The 26,391-nt window shown below is 37.2% G+C and overlaps 1 protein-coding gene across 1 annotated transcript in view; it reads right to left on the reverse strand.

Moving 5' to 3' along the window:
- The window catches only part of dph1 (diphthamide biosynthesis 1), an 84,932-nt gene that overhangs the window by 56,618 nt on the left and 1,923 nt on the right, over nucleotides 1-26,391 (reverse strand). Inside the window, exons 2-3 of the mRNA XM_030152784.1 lie at nucleotides 25,090-25,239; nucleotides 6,721-6,784 (exon numbers count right to left, since the gene is read on the reverse strand). Of these exons, the coding sequence (XP_030008644.1) occupies nucleotides 6,721-6,784; nucleotides 25,090-25,239 (214 nt within the window). The remainder of the gene's footprint in view (nucleotides 1-6,720; nucleotides 6,785-25,089; nucleotides 25,240-26,391) is intronic.

Raw genomic sequence — 26,391 nt, forward strand, 5'->3', positions numbered from 1 at the left:
CCCGAGATATTTAAACTCCTCCACCTAAGGCAAGACCTGACCCGGAGTAGGCACTCTACCCTTTTCTGGATGAGGATCATGGCCTCAGTCTTGGAGTTGCTGATCTTCACCCCAGCTACTTCACACTCAAAGATGAGTGTGATACTTTAAAGAAATACAAACTAGCCCAACAACCCTGGGCACCCCCCACACACACACACACACACCCACACCCACACATTTCAGAATGACAGTAGATGGTGTCAGACCTATCTCCACGGGTACAACACTAACAAAAGGACTCCTATTCAGTCAGGGAAAAGAACCTCTCATTTTTCACAATTCAGTTTTGTTATAGTAACAGCAGCCCTTTGGCCTTGTGTGCTCAGCGAATTTGTCATTCGGCCATCAAATATCAGAGAACAAGACCTCAGATTAAGTTACAAGCCAATATCTCTATGTAGAGGCCCAGGGTTTTCGTGCCAGGAAAACAATGATGGAACATTAAATGCGAATGCTGTCCTGAGGATTAGGACAAGGAGGCGGCCTCACATCCTGCCCTCTGCTACTCTCTTTATACCCTATTACAAAAGCAGCAGCAGTAAATACTGAAGTCAGTTCATAAAACTATCTTTCAACGCTAGAACAAGACAGCTGGCATACCATCAAAAGCAATGAAACATATGGTACACTGACAGCACATGCATCATTGCCTGCCTACCCAACTTACCAGTTCTTTCTCTTTTCTCAAAGCTTTTTTCTTTCCTGTTTACTTCTGAAAAATCCATAATTCTTTATATTCCTTGACAACATGAACAATAGGGCACAAAATGATGAACTGAGATTAATAAAAGAAATCAGATGAAATAGGATGGCAGTGTAATTAATGGAGTTATGCTGAATGGTGAAGTGGTCCAATTTATTTTACAAAATCGTTTTGAAAAAGTCAATACTTTTCTGTGAGATTTCAGGTTTCTGTATATTGGCAAAATAAGGACTTTACTCGTGCACTGTATTATATATTGCTATTAATATTAAATCAAAGCTATTGATATCAGGAAGTGCAACATGACAAAAACCAGGATCACTATATTTATTTTTTACCATACTGATTTAACAAGCACCAGCCAAAGTCCAAAATAACTGATATGCTGAGAAAGCTGATGCTCCACAGCAGAGAAGAGGATGAGGATGAAGAATGGACATAAAAGTAAGTGTAGTGAAAATTCATACCTACTAAATGTTGATAGTTTATGTTTATGTTGGTGCAAATAAAGTCTATGTGGTGAATTAAAGACATCTCACTCTCAGTTCTCATTATTAACTGCAAAACCACCAACAGATACTGCCATCGCAGTAGTTATTGGTAACAAGGCAATACAACCTGAAGTGTTTCCACAGAGCTGTTATCTCAATTTGTCATCTGATCTGTGATTTGGGGAAATTGTGAAGATAACATCATTAAACAAATAAAAGTGCAGACCAAACTTTCCTCAATCACTATTATTTGTTGTAAATGTATTGAGCACTGAGTTAACAAAGGCTTTGACTGGCCCGAGTGCATTATGGGTTGTTAATATTACCTTTGCTAGGCTAGTGAATACATTTAAGTCCATTTAGAGTGATTATTCAGTTTCTGTCTACACTAACATCTTTGCTTAGACTGCAGGGAAACCTGTATAGTTTGTTAAACATGTTTATTGCTGCTAAAGAATGAATGGCTGACAAAAGGAAGCCCTCAGAGCAGATGTGCCCAACACGTTGATTCCAATTGTGCAGTAGATCACAAAAACAGTGTAGGTAGATTCAACAAACTTCTTTCAATAAAATCAATCACATTTTATTTATACAGCGCTAAATCATAACAAAATTTACCTCAAGACACTTTACATATAGAACTGGTCAAACCAGACTCTCTTGACAATTTACAGAACCCAACAGAATCCTACAGGAGCAAACACTTGTGACTGGTGACAGTGGTGAGGAAAAACTTCCTTTTAACAGGCAGAAACCTTGAGCAGACCCTGACTCCTGGAGGATGGTCTTTAGATGTTCGTCTGTCATCTTTCCTCCCTATGGCATTTGACACTTGATTGATGTACAGGGCGTCCAGTCTGAGAGCTCTTCTGTTGCAACTTGGGTACCAAGGGCTATCCATATGAGCTGCTGCAAAACTCCAGCAAGCTAACTGAACCAGTTAACCTTCCAATTTATATCTCTTATAGAAGGGTACAAAAATGCATGGGAGAGCTGGACTAGGAAACCAAAACTTACCACTTCTACCCACAATGGGTGGAATACTTTTTTCCACAATGTCTTATTCAAAGTGTGTTTGTCTAATCTGTCAATCTGTCCTTGCTATTCCAAAGAACGGAAATATGGAGAGGCATTCTGGGACTGTTCATAAAAACTACACCACTAACTTCCCTCCAAAAAGCGTCCTAAGAAAGAGAAAGGTGAGGGAACCAAAATCAAAGTTAGTCAGACAGCTGTCATTTTTCCCACATGAAGATGATTAAGTCAAACAACGTCCACCATAACAGATGAAAGTCTGCTTGAGGCTGGATAACAGCAGCTACTGTGCAGACTCACAGAATCATCAGAGTAAGGTACTGACCAGAAATGTTTTGAATTATATTGTGCCATAAGGGTTCATGAAGTTATGTAAGGTACGCCTAATACATTGTGTAAATAATGTATACTTAGTTTTTTATATATATATATATATATATATATATATATATATATATATGTATGTGTGTGTGTGTGTATGTATATATATATATATATATATATATATATATATATATATATATATATATATATATATTTAGAGGTAGATCATTTTGAGTTGGTCATTTTAAAAGTAGCTCACAAGCTGAACAAGTGTGGGCATCCCTGCTTCCGAGAGTTGACAGACTTATTCTAAGTCGTGAGCTCCTGCTTCAGTGTCAGAATTTTGAAAAACAGAAAGTTTATTTCAGCTGAAGCAAAGGTACAAATCATTCTATGTTCTAAAAACATTTTTGTCTAATTGATTCTTTAGAGTCTGTCAGCCCCAGCAGGGCTATTGAGGAAACAATGAGGAGGAGTTCAGATCATCTAAATCTGGAGACCAGATGGCTGTAGATGTACAACTTTGCACTGAGCTTGACTTTATACAGAGCAAGCATCCATGTGGAACAAAATGTTCTCATAGGAAGATTTGTAAACTTCCTGTGAGAAGTGTAAAAATATTTTCAGTTCATTATAAATCTATAGTAGGGCAAATATGACACTGGTGAGCAACTACAATATATCCACCACAGTAATATCATACATCTAAAATCACAACAGGAGTCATTTCTTTACCACAATGGCTCTATAGATAGCTACAATTTATTACAAAGTGTAATAAGATAGATGTAGGCAAAAGAAAACCACTACAATCAATAATGATATTTATATAAATTGACGCTGCGAGTTTCTTAATGATGACTGAAGCCTGAGCAAAAAGCATACATCTAAAACAGTAAAAAAAAAAAAAAAAAAAACCTCAAACATTAACACAGTAGTATTTGGGGATCCGTAACAAAAAATGTCCAAAGCTTATTATGGTTAACAAAGTAAGTTTTATGGCACCCAACCATATTTGGTCAATTAGTCACATTTTGGAAAAACTTACACTCTGACCACTAAGATATTTTGGGATAATTCTGCTGGTGGTGCTTCAAGAAAAGTCAAAGAATAAAGATATTAGCAATTCATGAATTGAATAAAATTGGGATCATCAAAGTTAGTGGCATTCATGCTTTAGAAATGATGAAATATACATATAGGCCAAGTACACCAACATGGCAGTTATCACATAATGCTACATAAAAAGAGAGATCAAATTTGAAGGGACACCTTCCTACAATATTTAGGCACGGTGCACTGCAACTGTAAAAGTGTACATATGTAAGTGGTGTGTTTTTTGGGCCCATTTAAGCTACATGGCCATAATTCAGCAGCTTGTCCTCATTAAGACTTAGTCGTCCATCCCACTGAAGCTCCTTACTCTGAAGGCAGCTTAGCCCTTTCATCCCCATTTTGATATGGACCTCAGCCCTGTCTCTTGAGTATGCAGGACGGTGGTAGTGATAGTGACAGCACAGCCGAATGACTCATGGGACTGTTGGAAAGTCCCAACATAAGCTCGGTGGCAGAAGGTCAGCTGCCTGCTGTGCCAACATCCAAAGGTTACTGTCACTCTCTCTAAACACTAACCTCCAGTCCTGTGTTATTATGGAGCCATTGGCCGATCATTAAATATCTTCAATGCAAACACTGGATTGATTTTCACATTACTTAAAATGATGACTGCTGAGTGGTTTGGTTTATTATATTTCTCATTCTTTCTTTGGGTTGTCGGACTCAAGTATTGATTGGGTTGCTGTCATTTCATTGAATTACATTTTATTTCTTGTTAGTTTTTGTCACGTCTCACACCCTAGAGACTTGCTACCAGACAGACTCTGGTTTCATCTGCAGGTTCAGATAAAGCATCCAGAAATTGATGTGTTTCACCTGCAGGTTAAGCCTATGAAGGGATCAACCAAATTCTTGTGCTCATGTTTGAGATTGTTATCAGGTCTATTCTGAAATACATTGCCTATCCAGTGAAAGTACAATGAAGAAACAGACTTCAACTAGCAAAGCAGTTAATTCATATTTTATTGCAGATGACATTGTCATGATGTGATGCCCAGATGATGCTTACTGTGATATGATTAAGTAAATGTAAACATGATTAATTTTTTTAAGGTGACTATCATCCATAGTCTTCCTTAGTGAAACATATAAATGTATCTTACATACTCATCTGCAAGTGTGCAAGAAATTCTATTTTGAGCACAGATCACCATGCAAGATTTAATGAACCCATCTGTAAATCTAGACAGAAAACTATTACATATTAAGTTGTGGGACACACTGCTTACCTCTCCTGTGTGAGATAGAGCATCTATTGATTTTGATTGTTAAGAGATTAGAGCAGCTACATATCCCCAGTGAACATATCGCAACAGCACAAGGAGACATTTGTTGATAGGTAAAATGATGTCAATATGACTAACTGACAAGTTCAATAACAGTTTCAATGTATAGAGTACATCTGAATATATTAATGGTATTACCATTTGAAGGGAAAAGTGGATATAATGAGTATTTCTTTTATAAGTGAGTGCATGATAGTGGCCTTTTGTAAGGTATTTTATTGCGAAGGTTTTTTATTTTCTGTAACTGCTGTGATGTCACTACAACATGCATTTCACCTGCACATCATTTCTGGTACAAAATATGTATTGTGCACTGTCCCTTTTAAATAAATAGTAAATTAAACAAAAATAAATGCTGATTATTTCTCATCTGAAGTACACAGAAATTACATGTATAAAGAAATAATATTGAGGGCCATTTTCAAAAGGAAACTCCACACATGTGAGTGAGGCAGAGTGGTGCAGTGAGGCATTAGTAAGGTTCAGTTGAAGTAAGCAATGTGTTCCAGGTGTAAGGCAGCTAAATGTTTCAGAAAACTACTGTATAAAGCAGAACCTAATGAAGGCAGACCATGAGAGGAATCCTCACTGCTGCAGTCTGTAGGTCACATCATACAGATGGGGAAAAGAAGATGAAAAAATAGAGAGAGCAGCACTAGAGGATGAGTGAGTGCAAAAAGCAATTAGTGATTGCTAATTGCTCATTAGAAGAGATGGGCTGATTTAGCAGATTGCATGATGGACATTGAAAATTCCAAAATATAAAAATGAACATGCATACATATGGCTTTGAAAACCAAGGAGCACAAAGCACTGGTACTCAGTCTGACAGCTGGAGGACTGATAAGACCAAACCCTATCATCAAATCTTTGCTCTATCATCTTTCTTCAGTGATGAAATGATAGAGGTGTTGATCTAGAGTAAATGATGAATAAAATGGTAGAGTGAAATCAGAATAGAGATCAAATGTTGAGACAAAAGGAGAAAAAAAAACAGAAAAACACCCCAGCCCATTGCTGGTTTTGAGCACCATAGTATATACCCTTTATCATTTATGTCATAAACAGATGTGTATTGACATGATGGGATGCATATATAAGAAAGCGCAGTCTGACGATCTAAATTTCCTGTGTCAAATCAAATATCTGGCTACTGAAAAGTCTATGGCATCCCTCACCACTTTATTCTTCATCATGTCCATTTCATAACTAAGTTAGTATTGACTGAACACCTATGAAAGAAATCCACTCTCAGTGTTTAATGATGGCAGCAATTTCCTTGGAGAAAACACTTAGCAAAGTGTATGTTTCTCTTCACTAAGTCCTGGAGTATAAATTCTATTTAAACTATAGAGTAGAATAAAGGCAAACTATTAGGTCTGGAGAGCAGCACTTCTAGCTCCAGGATGAGAAAAATAGTCAGTGTCTGTGTGATGGAGTGCTGGTGTGCAACAGGGCATATGCAGACTGAAACAAGATGTAATTAACAAGAATAATATCTCTTCCCTCCTTCAACTGTGAGCAAGGGAGGCTGTGATATCTGCTCTGTCCTAAAACACTGAAATCGTGTCTCATTTTCTCCTGAATCCCTGATTGAGTCAAAGGCAGGGAATTAATGATAAACCTCCTGTTCCCTTAATGAGCACCAAGTGGCAGCGCCAGTAAAAGTTTGAAGACTGCTGGCTTGACCCAGGGAGAAATCTGTCTCTTTAGTTCCCCTTACCTCTCTATGATATCTGCGATGACACAGGCAAACATCTGCAGGCCCTCTGGAAGCTGCAAGGCCACTGTAGAGTTAAGGAAACAAAAGAAGTTACACAGCTATGTTAGACTGACAGCAACATGTTATTTAATAAATCCCAGACAGCATAGCTATACATAGACTTTTCTACTGGTTCAGAGTGCGCCGCTGACAGCAAATAGTGACATTTCAGGGCAATTTCCCTTCTGCCACAGTAGTACTGTTGGTTTATTTTAGTGGGTGATGGGCTTTTGGAAATATAGTCCAAACCAATCACCACAGGTCTATCTCAACAGCTCATGGGTTGTACAGAGCCATTAAACTCTATCTTTTTCCTGTCTCTCTCCATCCATGCCAGTGGCTCTATGAGTCACGAATCCACTTTCTCTGCTTTGAAGCACATATTACACACCCTCACAACCACCACACCTCACGCAAGTTTGGTCTCAAAGCTAAGAATTTAACGTGGAAAAACAGAGAGAGCTGGTATACTGCAATCAAGACACCAATTAATAAGTATTGGTTCTGCTGATGCTTCGTCAACAACAGCAGACCTACCGATCTGCTGGTGTGTGATGACAGATGAAGCACTGAAAAGAAAAAAAATACATTTTAACAGCAAGACTGACTACGTGACTAGTGCTTCATTTCAGACTTCTGCAACAACACATCACAAGTAGAGTAAATCTAACCTGTCTCATGACAGTCTAAACCCAGCTCAAGTTCACTATTTTTTTTTAATCAAAAGGAATAAATAACATTTATTAATAAAAAAGGAAGAGAAGCCTGAAAGCACTGTTTTGCTGTCATCAGTGGAGTGCATCTTTTTCCTTTATGAATATTAAGTTCAAGTGCAACTTGCAACTTTATAGCCACAAATCATTAACAAGTAGAAAAACAGTCTACCAGCAGACTTTTGAAACATATGTATGTACATCTCTGCCTTTGGCCACCCATGGTTAGAGTATGGCACCCCTATGATCCTCACTAGGAGTAAGTGGTTCAGAAAATTGATAAATGGATGTACATAAATACTTAAGAGACATTTTGGTTGAAGCTGTTTTCAGTTTGTTTAGGAAAGCAAGATGGAAACAGAAAAAATAGAGGAAGAAGCAGAGTGTGAAAAGGACACGATAGATAAAAACTGACGGCGTAGATGCAATCCATTTTTTAATTACTATCTATCTACTAATTATTTAAGGACAATACAGATTTTTAAATGTCAAGTCAATTTGTCTCTATTTTACTCATATCAAATCAAGATTATTTTTATGAGCATTATGTATCCTACATAAAGATAATTGGTATTATTACCCCACTCCCCCAAGGGGAGGCAAGGGGTATTGTTTTTGGTTTGGTTTGTTTGTTCCTTTGGTTGTTAACACTTCAGCAGCAAAACTACTGGTTGAATTCATACCAAATTAAGTTTATAGATTGCCAGGGAGTCCGAAAAGATGTGATAACATTTTGGGAAAAGTAGGTCAAAGTTCTAATTTTTTATGGATCTTTGAATTCTTTTTCCTCCATTTTATTATAATGGCTGTTATTTGTCTATGCTGTCTATGTCTATGCTGATATCAGCACATACATAGACATAATGACATCAGCTGGATCAATGCCAAAATAAGCTACAATATGTGCGAGGGGCGGGCTTTGTTGTGCCTGACACCACTTGTTTTTATAATGGAAGGGTAATGGTATTATTTTTCATATAACTTTGGAACTAATTATTAAACCACTGTGATGTGGTGTTGAAATGTGTTTTCTGTCTTGACGGATCTTGATGGAGTCAAACTGCATTTTCTCCTGCAGGTTCTAATAAACAGCTATTTTGCAAATCTCTTAACACTGACTCACTTCATGAACCACTAACATGACTGTCTTCTCATCATACAATTCTCTTCTCTTGGTTGAGTTACACATTAATTTGCTCTTGGCTGAGTAATAAATTACTTTGGATTGCCAAGTAGTGAATGCATAGGATAATGGAGTTTCAAAAATGTCTTTGGTCATTACGTGAAAAATTAAGCAGTTTAACTATCTCGGTATTTAGTATTTTTATCCATTATTTACTGATAATTATTTTGACACATTATTAGATTAGATCATGGTTCAATTGTTTAATCGATTCAGTTGAATAAATTTAAAAAAAAATTATCAGTGTTTTTATAGAAAAACTTGAGAGGTCTAATATGCTTCATTTCTAAAGCTTTAGATTAATAAGTAAATGGATAAATCAGTACATATGCAATAGTTAATAAGGCTAATATCTTACTAACAGGAATTCCTTGCTTGCAGCACTGCTAAATGTATTTTGGTACATTAGACTCAAAGTATTTTGTTAAAATATTTTTTCCTACATAGAATATTATAAGACAGTCACCTTCATACATTTTTTTGTTATTTCTCTACAAACTTCTGATGTGCATCTTTATGTGAAACACTATTTTAATAACACAGATGCAGTGCTGTCTTGGATGGAACACAGTGTACCAGAAAAGTTTCACTCAAACTTAAAGTCCTCAGGGGCTCATTAGCTGAAGATACCTGGTAGTATTAAATGCACCTTGATGTTTAGCCAGCTTGTTGCACATAATATTGCCAGTACTTATGACAGTAATGTGATGAGAACACAGAGGCTCTGTAGACTGAAGTGGGACATTATACTTTATTGATTCTTGCACATGTCACCACCAGTGCATGTCAAGTCCTCAGTTTTTACTCTAAACTTGTAAACTTTTGGTTATGTTTTGTTTTTTTTTTCTTTTCCGAGTTGCTTTGATTTTGCTGAAGTTGTGTTTTGATCTTGCTACACTCATGTTTCCTGTAGCTCCCTTATTTAGTTGGAGGATGGCATTGTATTCAAAATGTGGTTCGGAGTAGCAGAGTTAATGTTAAGTTCATTTTATGTTAAAACATCCATAAAATCTTACAAAACAGTGCACAAAGGTTTAGGAGTGTACGAAAATATCAGTTCTACAATATATTGCGATATTTCATTTCACAATACTGTATCAATATTAAAACATACAGTATCGATATTTTTAGGTATTTATTCAAATGCCGATATGGTAGAGGTTCATTTAGGTTTTTTAGTTTTCTTTTCTTTTTATATCTTATTTATTATTATTTAACACTGTTTTATTACATAATGGTTATTTGAACCATCCTAAAAGCACTTTTTACTGACAGACTGGCAGATTTTAGTTCTGTTGGAAACTAGGAGAATTAGAAAAAATTTGTGAGATAGCATTAGATCCTGTTCTGATCAAATAAAAATGTGTTTAGTATTTGTACATATTTCTGGTGTAATTCAATTCTTTCAGGAAACAATCTTTAAAAAAAAAAAGAAACAAACAAAAAAAATTGCTTTTTTAACAGTGTCATGATATATCGTGATATATTGTATCGTGATCCTATCCTAGTATCGTGATTTGTATCGTATCGCCAGATTCTTGCCAATACACACCCCTACCCCTTTCAATTTGATATTTACGTAACAAAAATACTACTTTAGTGGGATATTAGTAAAAAATGGGTTTTATCAAAGACCATATTATTAGAGGACAGAGGAACCATCATCCATTGTTTTCTGAACAACCATTTTAAAGCCAGTACTTGGCATTTTGGTTGTCACTTTCTTGCTGGCTTGTTTAGAGCCATAAGTGACCATACTTATAGAAAAGGGGCTGAGCTATATGAGTATAATTGATCAGAACCATCTTTAAGAGGTCATGGGTCCATGGTAAACACCGGCTTCTGGACTAGATAAAAAGTAAACCTCATCGAGCACTGTGTACCAAAGCTATTCTACAGTGTTATTAACCACAGCTACAGTGGAGCTGTCTGTCAAGTAAAAATGTATTTGACTGAATAAACAGAAGCTCCCAAAGTCAGTCTCAACCAGTGAGCGAGCTGTCACACACACCTGTCAATCAAAACCCACCATAGCACACATCAAAACCTCATACTCAACCTGAGATATTATTAATAGAGGAAAATGTTTAAAGATGGACCACCAGATGACTTCTTAGAGGTTCCAAATAAAAGGAATGAGACCAGAGTGACTCCCGAAAAGAAATTATTGACTCTCTATTTTTAGAGAGCAGTTCAATGTCAGACAAAGAGGGCCGGGGATTTTTGGAGCCAGCACCCAGCGGTCAACGGTATTACACTGAAAGGTACTTCCACATTGACTTTATTTTGGAGCCAAAGACTTTTCTCCTTGGGTTTTACACTTTCTAACAGGTTGCCAAACAGATGGTTTTCCACATTAATCAATTTTTTTTTCTTCAAAACCTCCACCAAATATTTTTGTCAAGATTTTACACTGGTAGATGAGCAAATCTGTGATCATATTTGGTTCGTCATATAATTTTATTTACTTGAAGTTTCCATATAATAAAATAGCAGTAAACAGCACAGCTTACCATATTGTTTTAATATAATCATTTTCTTTATTCACATACACTCTGGTCCTTATATATTTGGACAGTGACAAATTTTGTAGTTTTGCCTCTGTACATCACCACAGTATATCTGAGATGAAGCAATCAAGATGTGACTGAGCTTTAATCCAAGGGGGATAAAAATAACAAAAATACTACATTAACCATTAAGAAATTAGAACTATTTTAAAGAAAGTCCCTTCATTTTCAGAGGAAATTTGTCATTTTCCAAAAATATATGGCCCTTACTGTAAATCTAACTCCTAAAATGCATTGTTCGTGAAGTGTAGCGGTGCACATGTATATAGTGCATACATTTTCATACTGTTTATATCAAGGATGTCAAACTCATTTTAGTTCAGGGGCCACATACAGCCTAATATGATCTAAGGTGGGCCAGACCAGTAAAATAATACAAATAATAGGATAAGAACTTATAAATAATATCAACTCTAAAGTTTGTTCTATGTTATTGAGTGAAAAAAGTAAAATTCCGACATAAAAATGTTTATATCTGCAAACTGTACTTGAGCAACCTGAATATTCATAAGAAAAATCAGAGCAATTTTAACAATATTACACCTTAGTTTATCATTTATACACGTGCATCACAGCTTACAGATCACAGTGGATCTAGAAATACACAAAACATTTAGAAACAGACAGAATATTGGTACAATTCCACATACTACTTTTAAGAGATATCAGGTTGTTCATATTTGTTCAGGTTATTCACAATTTTTGTAACAGGCTTATCTGTAAATGTAAACATTTTTGTGTAATCTTACTTTTTTTAAACTAAAACAAAAAAAAATGTTTTTGGTTTTCATTATTTATAGTTTATTACGATAGTATTTTACTGGTCTTTTCCACTTTAGATTGAATTGACCTAAAATGATTCTAACATCCTCAATTGTTAATATCTTCAGTGTAATTTGTGCATTTCACAAATTCATTCCATGGGCCAGATTGGACCCTTTGGTTTAAATGATCATTTCTGCTTTTAAAACAATATGTCACATAAAATCATGATACAAAGAATCCAGACACCTAATATTTTAAAATAGGTACTTTTAGCAGTGTCAATGCCTTTAAGATAATATTTTATTCATTCATTTTCCAAACTGCTTAGTCCATGTGAGGGTCTCAGGGATGCTGAAGTCTATGGGAGGCAGGGATGTGTCACCAGTTCCTCACACCATTAGACTGGTTAATTAACTTATTAATGTCTTTGGATGATGGGTGGAAGTCACACAGACACAAGGAGAACATGTAAACTCTATACAGAAAGGAGGAGACAGTGCTAACCACTGCACCATCATCCTGCCCTTGACTTTTTATTAAATGTCATAATATGTTGGTCTGTTTGAAATGTTTGGGTTGCAGTGCGCTGTGGTTTGCCATGTAGGATTATATCTGACTGCTCTGTTTGTGTAGCAGTGGCACCTCCTGTCTTTCTGTCATTCATTCAAGTTATTTGTTTACCTTTCTTGGAGATTTTAGATAATCACAAATACATATTCACAAGGTGTTGATGTGACTCCCCTGCCACAAAGTATGGGTCTGGGAGATAATGGATCTAGACATGAGCTTTGTTTCAATATGCTGTGACATTTTATTGCAGTCAAAATCGGTTGCACGTTACTTCAATAAATCCATCAACGTCAGAGTAGACACTTACAATTTAGAAACACTGAATTCGGTGCACAAACATTTTCACATGAACAGTCCTGAAACAATTTCAAGTCTTCAATGCCACACAGCATTAAACAATGAAAGCTGGGACAGACAAAAGGCCACGGAGTTTGAGAAAGAATGCCTATGAGACGGAGTGATAGATGGAGCATTGTGAAGAGGAGGAGCGAGAGCACTTCTTACAGATGAAAGGTTAAGGGATCACCAAGTGCTCATGCAGACAGTGAAAGACAGGTCATTACCTAGAAAAGGGCAAGTTTATTAGCGGAGAAAGGTTTCAGAGCACACCTCTGCCACAGCTGACAGAAGCAAAGAGCTTTCTCCATTTGCTGCCCCCCAGCAAAAGGTGAGTCTTAAGCCTGAGGTTGGACTGGCTGTGTTAATGTACGCTTCCATGTACACAACAGCAGGATAAGGTACTTCTACCACCTGTCCTCAAAAAAAAAAAAAAAAAAAAAGACAGGGGTTTACTCATAGTTTAAAGAAGAGTTGTGATTGAGAAGACTAGAATAAACCTACAGCACATAGAGCTACTAGAATAATGACATTTTAGTTGGTGACTGTCAAACCACTGCTGGTGATTAGAAATTTAATTGCTCTTTTCTGTTCTTTTTCTTCCACTACAATAGAAAAACAAAGTCCCCCCACAACTAGTTATGCCCCATGGGACAGATTTTGGATAAAACAAATTGTGTCCTGTTTGAATTATACCATCATTCACAAATACAAAGTTTGTCATTGTAAAAGCTAATTTTTTAAGTGAGGGAAGTCAAAATGTGTGGTTAAGCTGTTGAAATGGCAAACTGAGAATACATAATTAGAAAGACTACACATCTGAAAACTGCAGAAGTGATATAATTTTTCATAGGCTGCTCAGGGCCTCAGAGGATGTGTCTATATCTCTCAACTTGAACAGACTTCAAGTAATTTTCACTTCTTATAACACTTTTTTCACTTCCTTCTCAATGAATGAGGTGAAATATGTCAAGATAATTGCAGGTTTTGTTTGGTGACATGTTTCATGCAAAACAAGTGATACAGCTAATCATAGTCTTCTGATGAACAGTGACTTTGACTGAATATTTTAATTATATTTTATATTTTAAACATCAAACATATCTATTCAAACAGCACAGTTAACAGCACAATTCAAACAGGGAAAGAATCGTCTTTCACCATTGACGACCCTTCATATTTTTCCCAAAATAAGGTCCCATGGGACACTGTGGAGGGGGTGGGACTTATTTCTCTATAGTGCAAGCCTCACAATACTTTATATACATACAGTACCGTCAAAGAATAACAAGAATCATTAATTGGCATTCCACAAAGGAATATATGAATAAAAATTGCATTTCTGTTCACATTTTAGGCTTTGTAAACAAAAGTAATGAACAGAGATGGTTCCAGTTTTCTGAGGTACATATTCATAGAGCATGTGTTACCAGCACTACACTGCTGTCAACTCAGAACCAAGGTAAAGAAGCACACTGGAGTGTTAAAAACGTACTTCTGCAGACATGACAAACTACAAAATGGTATTTAACCACTTAAAAAAATATGATATAGTTAGAGTGTATCATAGCTCGGTTGATAGACAGGCCAGTCTTATGGTACTATATTTTCTCCACTGTCGAACTTGCAATGTTCTAAAGCATTAGCATAGCGTAGCATATTACACTATATATCATCAATGTCCATCAACAGTAGATGGCTTTGGGAGCCATTAAGGTGGGAAAAATAGTTTTAAAACAATGCAGTTCAATAGCTCTGCACAAGTAAAAAAAATTAAATACCTTGAGATTGTAGGCTGATTTCATGGTGTGAGTCTCATTTTCCTATCTGGAAGTATCAAAGTATCTATTCCAAACATCTGCTTCACTTCACTTCTTTTTAAAGTGTTTTGACAAGGCCTCATTTCAACTGTTGTGCAGGTCGCCGTGACCTTGCTGGATTAGGCAATGTATGAGAATGGAAACCAGAGCCTGGTCTCATGAAACGATGTTCAAAACAAAGTCATTAATCTGGTAACATCATATTTGGCAAAGGAGCATATCACGCACGTAGTGAATGGTCAGATTCCTTTTATGGTAGAAAGGATGTGCAAATGTTTTGTAATGTTCCTGTATGTCCCCTGCTGAGTAAGGAATCGGGGAGACTCCCTGAGACCATCCCATAGTCATCGTTTCTTCATTTTAGCAACAACAAGATGATTAAGAATGTAGATCAAATCTCAAATGTAAAACAGTTTCATCTGCCTGTTTTCGTATGGGTGAATACCAGCAATTATATGGTTGTTGCCTGATTACCACAAATATACAAAATAATTGTGGTTAGCTCAAATAACTGCAATAAGGTGACTATGATGATTGTGACCAAGAACACACATGGCTTAGGTTTAGTCAGTTAATTTAAAACATAATGAATTTTTAAATGTCAGTGAACCGCACTGTAGGAGCAACAAAATATAATGGGTGCAATGCCATATGTTTTGTTTCCATCATCAAAGCTGGACCCTGAAAGGGAATCCAAGTATATCTTGTGCCAAACCGCATAGAGTCCAGAAGACACAGACCATCATCTGCTTGAACTTTACTCTAGTGGCTATGATCTCAAAGCTGTCATGCCTTCTAAATGAACTGCTGTTCAGTCAGTGGCGAAAAGGCCAACTTGGAGTGCTTACTGGGGAATTGCTTTGAAGAATTAATTCTGTTATTGGGGGGTGGGGGTGCTCTGAGAAAAGGGGACCCATTAATCATGTATGGGAACAGTCAGTGTAATTCAATATTATAAACATTATTAAATTCCATCACTTTGTTAAGTGTGTGTGTGGAGGCGGTATCCACCCAATTTGGATTGGTATGGCTTTAGACAAATCCCTATCTTTGCAGATATTCTCTTTTTATGTCTACCTTGCTCTTTTAAACATACTGAAGGAAAAAAAACAACAGACCTAAATGCTTCATGTGTTGTTTACAGCATCATAACAGAAAAAGCTAAAAAATCTAACCAGTTTTATTTTCTGCAATGGTGGTGTCAGAGGACCTTGGAAAACAGAATAACTCTGCAGATATTTTACAATCTCCTCAGGGAAATATTTTCATATATTTAAGGCACTGCAAGATACTCAAGGCCACTCTGATTTTGATTCTGTGGATCTGTTTCTATGTCTTGTGTAATAATTCTGTTCCTGTAGAAATTTGACAGTTGTATGACAGATGGAATAACTGTTAGAAAATTAGGGCATTCCTGAAATGACAAGAAAAACAGAATCAGGTTGTACTGTTATGTCAAATCCAACCCAGTGGATGTGTAGTAGAGGTAAAATCTGTTTCCTTCAAAAAGAGAAAACCTCTGCAAAGGCACCACCATCCCATATGCAAACCTAACCCTAACCCTGTGAGCACTTGCGCCTATTGATCCTGAATATTAACATTTATGTAAAATTCTATCAATATTTCATTTTGCACTCTGGAAGACAATGGTTCAGATACAGCAGTTAAATTCTCAAAAAAACTGTTAAATAATATCTCCAGTTATCCGGATTTATAAAAAATATATATATACTGATGTTGAAAGGTTTTGCAGCACCATAGATTTTGACATTATACAAGTATGTGAGTCAAATCAGAGGGGTTTTGATGAAGATATATATTTAGAATTTTTTTTAAATTATTTTACCGAATGAATAATAATTTCAGAACTTTTTCCTGACTCTGATCTTTGACAGAGTATAACCAAAATGCACTCATCTGTCGTGACTCATAAAGACCTGGCACACACAAAAATCAGGCCACTTTGTCCGCAATTATGCCTGTTTGACCTCTAACAGAGACAGTCCACAAAACAAATACAGTGAAAAACATAACCTCTTCAGAGGAGGAAACTATGGTCCAAATTACTTGAATACGATGTTATTTAGCAGGTGGACATAAACTTTTTTTATCATTTAATTTTGTATATTTGAATTATAAGGTTTGTTAGTGAACACCCTAGAACTCATTAACATTACAAGTATTTAGGTGACCTTAAAAAAAACACTACAGGAAAATTTAGGGATTTCTAAAGGCAACACAATTTATCATGAGGACAACATGAAGGTCTGTTTCCAAATACATGCAGAATCTTTATAAAGTTGAGCTGAGATGTAGGTCTAAAAACTGCTATACAATTTTCATGGATGTACAAATGACTGAACATCTGACACCAGATATGGAGGTTAAATGTGATAATGACCATGAATAAGTGGGGAATAAGTAGTGAGCAAAGCAGATGTTTTCATTTAATTGAATCATTAGAGTCCATTCAAACTATTTAAGATGCAAATAGGTTTTAAATAACGTTTAAGTCTTTTAAACTAAGCTGCAGGTCACCATTATTCTTAAAATTGTTGGACCCAATTCAAGTAAGAGCCGTTGACTATCACTAAAAGCCTGTGCAGAACATTCAGTGAATGACTCACTGAGTGGCTTTGCATTTGCTGTGCGGCATGTTCACTGAACAATTAACTAAACATGCTGTTCCCTCCTAGGGTGAAGGAACAACCAGATAAGCTATATTTTCAGTTTGTGTTTAATTGGGAAGTCTGTAAAAACAACAGGAAACTTCAAGGTGTGCATTTGTGTTCATCTGGCTTTTTAAGTGCAACCACATGACGAATTCAGTTATTGATTAACTGGCGCTAACTCTCTGCTACGTTAGCGTTAGGAAAGAAGGGCGACCATGTGAGAGTATCTCTGTGAACGAATCAATGCCTTGAATCCCATGTGAGCATATCCCTGCACATTCAATCACATACTCACGTAAGAGCTCAACTGAACTGATGAATGCAGGGAAGTGATTCAGTTCAAGCAACTCACCTGAAAAATGTGATCTCTTGAATGACTTGTTTGTGAAGAGCACAACACAACCTGGAACATAAAACCTCTGTCTACTCAAGGTTAAGTTTGTCCCAGATATCAACTGTATGTTCACCAAAATGCATAAACATCACTTCAACTTCCCATCATTCTCAAGAAACTGCATCTGGACATATAGCCAGTTTCATATGTTTTTGGACACTAACACAATGGTTGCCTTTGTACACCACCACATGTGACTTGAAATGAAGCTGTCAAAGTGTGATTGAGGTGTGAACTTTCAGCATTTTTGAAGGGGTCTAACAAAGAATATTGCATGAATCATTTGGGAATTACAACCATTTTAAACGTACTCATTCCAATTGTATGTGGCTCAAAAGTAATCGGTCAACTACCTGACAATTTCTTTACCAAATGAAGGAGATAAAAGGTATGGCATAGATTCCCACAATGTAATTCACATTTAGTAGCTGTTCACTGGAATTCTCAAAATAAGGTACAAAAAAATGTCAATGTAAGTGAAGGAGGCCATCAGTTGGTTGAAAAGGCAAACTAAATCGATCAGAGAAATAGTGAAAACTTTGGGAGTGGCAAAAAAAAACAAAACACTTTGGCATATTCTTAAAACAAGAGAATCCACTGTTGAGCTCAGCAACACAAAAGACAACAAGTGGATGATTGTAGAATTGTTTTGTTGGGGAAGACAAAACATTTTGCAACATAGAGTGAAGTTCAGAACACACTTGAGGAGGTCAGCAGGTTATTATCAAAGTCTACAATCAAGAGATGCCTTCATGAATGTTAAGTTATAGGGTTAACAACAAAGTGTGAACCACTAGTAACACTCATCAACAAAACTGTCTGATTCGAATTTGATAGAAAACATTTTAAAGAAAAAAATATGACCTGTTTAGTAAAGAAACTCTCTGGACAGATGAAACCAAGACCAGTTTGAACTAGAATGATGGTAAGAGAAGTAAGGAGTGTGGAGAAGGAATGGAACAGCTCATGGTCCTAAACAGACCACGTCATGTTTCAAACATGGTGGACAGTGTTATTACGTGGATATGTATGGCTGTCAGTGGAACTGGATCACTGGTGTTTATTACCTCCGCCAAGGAACAGTGGAGGTTATGTTTTCATCGGGGTTTCTCTGTTTGTTTGTTTGTCTGTTAGCAAGATAACTCAAAAAGTTATGGGCGGATTTGGATAAAATTTTCAGGAAATGTTGATACTGGTGCAAGTAACAAATGATTACATTTTGGTGGTGATCGGGGTGGGGGGGGGGGGGGGGGGGGCTGAACTGTCTTGGCGGATGCCAGCAGTCCCCAAGTGCTTTTCGAGTTGATGATGTGATGCTAATTGAAAGAACAGGATGATATCTGAAGTATACTGGGATATCCTCTCTGCTCAGATTTAGGCAAATGCTGCAGAACTGATGGGACGGTGCTTCACACTGCAGACGGATAATGACCCAAACATACTGCAAAAGAAGCCCAAGAGCTTTTGAAGGTAATGAACAAGGATGTTCTTTGGGGCCGAGTCAGTCACCTGACCTCAAGCTAGGGGGACAGCTTTTCAGTTACTGAAGATTAAACTGAAGGCACAAAGACCCACAAACAAGCAGCAAGTGAAGGCAGCGGTGGTAAAGGGACGGAACTCAATGTTTAACAAGAAAAGCACTTGGAGAGTACAGACCTCTACCAAGACAGACCCCCCCCCCCAATCACCACCAAAGTTTAATAATTTCTTCCTTGTGCCAGTATCAACATTTCCTGAAATTTTCATGAAAATCTGTCCATAACTTTTTGAGTTATCTTGCTAACAAACAAACACGCAAACAAGCAAACACACAAACACGCAAACACAAAAAGCAAAGCGATCAAAATACCTCCTGGCGGAGGTAATGATGTCCATGGGTAACAGACTTGGAGCCGCAGCAAACATTAAATCTCGAAGTCCACACTTCAATCACACCTTGAGGGCTTCCTTTCAATCATTTGTGCCACTAATTGTGTCATTTACGGACCTGACTGTGGGTACTCAAATCATCTACAACATCACCCAATTACAATTTTGATCACTTAAACTTCCTTCTAATCTAAATGCTCCTTCTAATCTAACAGAAACACTCTGAAATACTAAGTTCCTCTTTCAAACAATTGAGATGTACAAAAGATTTTTATCAAAAGAACTAAGAATTAGATTCAAATTAACCAAAACATCACAAGGCTAGTAACTATTTATATAGTAAGGTACAGTGGTTCCTCAGTCCTCTGTTTCAAAACCCATATTGTGTAAGCTTCAAGAGGAGTTCAAAGGCTGACAAAGAAACACATGGACACAAAGAGGAACAGAGAGAGATGCAGGTGATAAGGTGAGTTCTGTTCTCAGAGTTCAGGGAGGGAGAGGGAGAGGGAGAGAGAGAGAGAGAGAGAGAGAGAGAGAGAGAGAGAGAGAGAGAGAGAGAGAGAGAGGATGAGCTAGGGTTAAAAAAAATGTCACAACAAAAAGCAAGGCAAGCTGCAGTAAACTAAACAATCCCCACAGGGACATTTTAGAAAATGATTCAATCTTCTTAGCATGCATCTGCATATTTCCAAAGAAGGTAAGACTGAAAGACTATGCATCTGACATTTGTGAACATTAGTGAAGGATGACTGTGAGCTGGAGGCAGTATTTGAAACACTACCTATCACCTGTTTGACAGGAATGTAAAACATGAGCCAAGTGTAAAATATGCAAAAATACACAGTTAGAGGCTGGAGTATGGATGTTCTTGCATGAAAACTGACTCTTTTCACTTCGACTCCAAAAAAATCTTTATTGTCAACACTTATTTATATGACGGCTTTGTTTATCTAAAAGGAAATATAATGAAAACTGTCTTATATTTTATGAAGCTCAAACCAGCAGATTTTACATTTAAATGGTTAAGAACTAGTTGGACATTACACCTACGCAGGCATTACTGCTAAACTCAGTCTTTGCACATATAACTGACAACTGTTTGAATATCCCATTTTTATTAGTGACCCATATACCCTTAATGACCTCAACTCGAAAATAACAATGAATAAAAGATACCACAACAAAACGCATGATGTCTGGACAGTTTGTCAGAGAGGTTACCAAAGCTGCCTGGTTTTGTTGTAGATAAATAAACTCTTTTTCCTCTTTTTCTATTAGAGACAGGTTTGAAATGTTTGTTGTTCATGATGCCAACTTTTGCTTCAAATATAGGTCAAATATGAAATGAAAGAACTGACTGGTTCTGTCTTTATTTTGTTGAACTGCGTGCAAAAAATCTGGGCTGCGTGGAGGGGTGGAAATAACCTGTTTTTGAGCTCCCATCAGCTGCAATGTAGTCTTCCATCCCCGTCAATAACACAAAAGCAGAATTCCTGGGGGAATTGTCCCCCCGAAGATCAAAGACAGCTAACATATCCCCCTCACAAATTCAGTGTTAACCGACTCCAAAGCACACTTGGCATGAGGTGCTTGAGAAAAGCCCCCTGCTCCACTTTGGTGTATTCAATCCAAATAGACTCCACAAGAAAAAAAAACACCCTTTAATGCTGCTGCTGAATTGTGTCCACACAAAAGGTCCAAACACCTTATTAGAAGTTTCATCAACTCTGAGACACAACATTTTTACCCAGTATTGGACTTTTGTGCTCAGAATGTTTTTTAATGTAATGCAGTGTTTCTCAACCTTTTTGAACAAACGCCCCTTTACATCATCATGAGCCTCCTGCCACCCACCGGCACGGAAACATACATGACATAACATGCTGCTTGACAATGATACTTATACAGACTAACACACCCCATTTCGGTCCCATTTCAGCTTTCTCTTTCCAGACGATCCCCGACAGTGTCCCAACACCCCCTGGGGGGCAGTACCACCCCATAGAGAAACACTAGCCACTTTTATACAGAGATCCCAGAAAAAAGGTGAGATGGTGATCCCACCTTTTTTCCACCATTGACCAATTTCCACTGCCAAGCCAAAGGAGTAACAGAGGTGAGACAGGCTGTACTTTTACACAGCCGACCTGCGTTCCGGAATCAATCCGGTGGTGATGCAGTGCAGTGTATAGTGCGATGTATAATTTGCACGTTGGAAATACCCCAAGCAGAGTCGGGCCCGTCTTTCACTGTTCCACAAATGTTAGCATGGATAGAATCCTCCACCTGAAGTGACAACAGCTCGTGGATCTCAGCATCTCCCCAGTTCAACATCTTTCTGGTCATGCTGATAGGTTTGTTAACTGTAGATGGCCCACATTCATTTATAAATCCCCCCGGCACGGGGGTCGCACACGCAATAAGTTATCAAAATGTCACACCTTGGTTGCGGAACGAGAGGTGATCCTTTTACATAGTGTTCTTGAATCATGATTCCACCTTTATCGCGGCTCTGTCACTACCTCCAGAGGCGTTACAGAACCAAGACAGAGGTGATGATCCCACCATTTTGTTTACACAGATGTCGTTCCAGGATAAAGGTAAAATAATCCCAGAGTAGAGGCGATGTTTAAAAGGGGCTACTGATGTAACGCAACTACACTACTTTTTTAGCTGGGTCGTGAAAGTATGTACAATGACCACAATAGGCAAATGTACTGTGGTGCAGATAATGAAAAATACCTTTACAAAAGTTACATCACTGAATAAATGAGGTTATCAATTGTAAAACAGATCCTTTAAAGTAGGCCAAAGCACACATGCACTCAAAGAGAACATTCTGAATGAACACTTGCACACATGATCTTTTGGTGTGTGCTCTGAATCCTGCTTGTTCACGCACTGACTCTGTACTGTTAATATTCTCTAAACATGCAACAAATGTTTATGGAGTATTAACAAAAATACAAAACTGAGAAAATATTAAACAGTGGTAACCTCAAGGGGGGTTTACACTAACAAATGTTTAGTTCAATAAAATGTGATGAAACTCAATCACTCTGCTAAAGTACTACAGAGTCATCTGTGGGTTTTGGTTCCACAGCACAAGTAAAGTTTATGTTCTTTTCCTGCTGTGCACACGACTACACATCACAAACAACACCTCCTGGGGAAATGTTGCATGTTTTTCACAGGTCCTGCAAACTCCACATGACAGCATTCAGAGTCTGTTCCAGTGCATTTAGTTTAATGTGATTTTAGTTAAATTGAACAAGCAATTTAAACCCTCGAGCAGGGCCATTTACCTGCAGCTGAGTGCGTAGTGTGGAGTAATGGTAAGCTTAAAGTTTACATATTCTCCATGATGTTTAAAAAAAAAGTAAAGAGGAATAACGGACTAGAATTAATATGGAGTTTTCTGTGAGTTGCTGCAGTGAACTCTTTGGAAGGAACGACCTTGTGAGAACACAGATTGCTCAATATAGGAAATTGAAGAATCTGGTTCTAAAGGCACCTCCCAATGCCCAAAGCTTTCATAGTACGGATATAACTCAATCATTGGTGCAAGAGGGTGCATGGAGTGTATAGAAACATATATAATACATCTATAACCTAGTTTGATGCCAAACCTAAGGAACCCAAAGCGATGTATAGACATTCCTAAAAGAGAAAGAAGCAGATAGTTTAGGGAACAATGTGTTTACAAACCCTGAGCTGTAGAAATACTGTCTGCAGATCCACATAAAGGACTGAGTGCAAGATAAAGTGCGCACACCACGACCTGCAGCCTGACCTCAGAACTTAGAGATCGCTGAGGCCATGGGTTTAAGTAGAATTTCTTGAACACAAACCAGCTACCTGGCCTTATAGCTGGGTATACAACTTTGTATTTTTATGGCACCAACTCAAGATACTATCAAGTAAAAAAAAAGTCTCTTCAAGGTTTGATACCAAATTTTAATACAAAAGGTAGACCTTAATGGAGTTAGTGCATACAGAACACACAAACAGCGTTCACAAATTTCCATTATTGATACTATTGTTGTTCCACCTTGAATTTGTGGTACTTTCTTTGGTATAAGAATGCTTTGAACTGAAAAAAACATATCAAAGTAGTGTAATATAAATCTAAAGAGTTGAAACAGACAGCTGTGGTTAAACTGCACTGTGGTTATATTTTTAATGATAAAAAAACAGTTTGGATTTAAAAAATAAAAATAAAGATTTGTATTGTGTGTAAGGTCGATTTCTTTTTGTTTAATAGAAAACTGGCATTAAAAGTGTAGAGTTCAGGAAGCAGTATCAAAGCTCAATCAATATCAATATCAATGGTATCAATATCAGTACCAGAGTAAAATCTTTCAACATTTTTGATACCTATCCCTCTTGTCCTTGAGGTAGAGTTTGGTCAGTAACAGTCACAGGCGATTTCTCAAAGACTGTAAGGGAAGCTCAGCTTCCCCTAAAATTACAAAAATCAAATGGTCAAATATGTACAGTTGTGTTGACATTTCATTGACTACAAATGTGTTAGAACACGTTCATCTCAAAGACGAGTTTGTTCAGAATCAGCTTTATCACAAATCAACGGACGCAACGGTGTTCACTTCTCATACATTCCCATTGTGCCGTTTTCTCATACGATCTATGGTCATGGAACAGTTTTTTTCATTGCCTCAAAACTGGACGGTAATTGGATAAATGCCACGATGTTGTCCCGCCCCCAGACACTCAGCGTCTCTGGGGGTGAATGGAGCTGTGGGTGGACCTCGGCTGGGCTGGACACTTGGCTTCCACTTGTTGATTGGAGGATCAGTCGAAAGGCTGAATCCCGTTTGATTGACAGCTATTTTGAGATATACTCCTTCACTTGACAGAGTTCAGTTTAATACCGTCGCGCATTCTGCTTGTGAAATCGAGAGAGAAACCACTACGAAATTACTTGTTCATTTCTTGCACTGTAAATAAAACACACTCATTGTACTTCCCTGTTTCAGTTTAACATAATTTCAACTTTTTCTTGTTTCACTTACATAATTTAATCATTTCTCGTTCGAGTTTAATATTGTTTTGTAGATAGTTAAATCAATCATACTGTTGGCTAGGTCGGAGTGAACTAGCAATCAAGTCCCTAGAAAAGATGCCTACTTGGTACGATAAGGTCACTGACCATTTTCTTAAAAAGGAACGGAGGGCCGAATTTATGTTTAAATAACTTGACAATTTCTGTGATGTAAGCCGATAATGAGCTTCCCCTCTTTGGAAGACGAGCAGCCAATAACAGTATATTCAATTATTTAAAATGACAGGTTTTTCATAAATTATATGAGTGGTAGTCTACGTTAATGATATAAATACTGTATAGGATAAGAATCATGCAATGCAATGACCTGTCATGAGATACAAAGGGTAAAAATAAATAAATAAATAAAACTCACCTCTTGTAGCTTTTGCTTGTCTCACTCGCCAAACGGTCTTGTGGATCTCAAAGTTGTAATTTGCAGGTAAAGCTTTGATCGCCTCCTGTAGCTCAAGGTCATTGAGGATTTCATCTGGAATCTGATTGGCTACACGCCGTGGCCCTCGGACTGAGAGCAAGAGAAAAAAAAAATTATGGAAAGTACAGGTTAAAGTATGGGCACAATCTGAAACAGAGCTGTGTCTATGTACATGCACACAGATAAGACAATCTGAACACTCACTGTGAAACCACCGCGAAACAGATAGACTCAGGTAGTAATATGGATGAATTTTTACCTCTAAAGTAATTAATGGGATTCAGCCAACTCTGAGTGCCGATGAGAGCAATCTTAGTCACAAATCCCTCTGCACCACATCAAGAAATAGGAATGATTTTTAACAGACTTCAGACATGTACTATAATTTGAACTCCTTTTGCCTCTGGGGCAAAAAATGAGAGAGACCATTTATCAAATGCTGATTCCTACATGCAAACTTTCAACATGTCTTTAGTGACAGGCCTCGTACAATCAGGCAAGAGAGAGGTAAAATATTGGAGAGCAAAATAATTTGTATTAGCCACTTGGGTAGTCTGAAGTACCTGCTTAAATAGGAGAAAACCTGACAAAGATTATGACTAGCATACCGGCAGAGTTTCAGCTGTGTTTTCAAGTTGAGTCATGATTTTAATGCCAAACATTTACTTTCCAAGATTTGTCTGTAGATGTTTTTTCTATTTTACTGACTTTTCAGTAGCTATTAACAGTATTATGAGACACTATTCACATTTTAAGTGTCTACTTTTTCTTCTTGGTGCTTTTCATTGACTTGAAATTGCTAGAGTTTATAAAGAGACTGTGAATTATTTTGACCGGATTGGTGTTGGGCTCATTCCAAAATCAATTACGCAGACAGTCTTGAATAGCCAACACACAAAAGAGTTGCAATTCATGTTGTCCCTAAACCTCTTTCTTAAGAAATCTCCATTAGTGAATGAGAGCCTTTCTTGTAAAGGTTTGGTCTTTAACAGTGTGGGTTATTTAAAAGGTGCAATCCAAGGTAATTATGCACTTAATTTAATACATAAAGGTAAGAAACAGGTAACAAACTTGAATCCTGAATGAATTATTACTCTACAAAATGTCTAGCCTATTTTAAGACTAGTGTTCTAGTGTCTTACTTGCAGTAAGTTTAATTAAGCTTCTATGTTATACAAAATATATTATATCATTAGTATCATCAGTATCAGTATCATTTTTCAGTGTCTCAGTGGATTTATT

The sequence above is a fragment of the Sphaeramia orbicularis genome, chromosome 13 (assembly GCF_902148855.1).
Source record: "Sphaeramia orbicularis chromosome 13, fSphaOr1.1, whole genome shotgun sequence".
Taxonomy (NCBI): Eukaryota; Metazoa; Chordata; class Actinopteri; order Kurtiformes; family Apogonidae; genus Sphaeramia; species Sphaeramia orbicularis.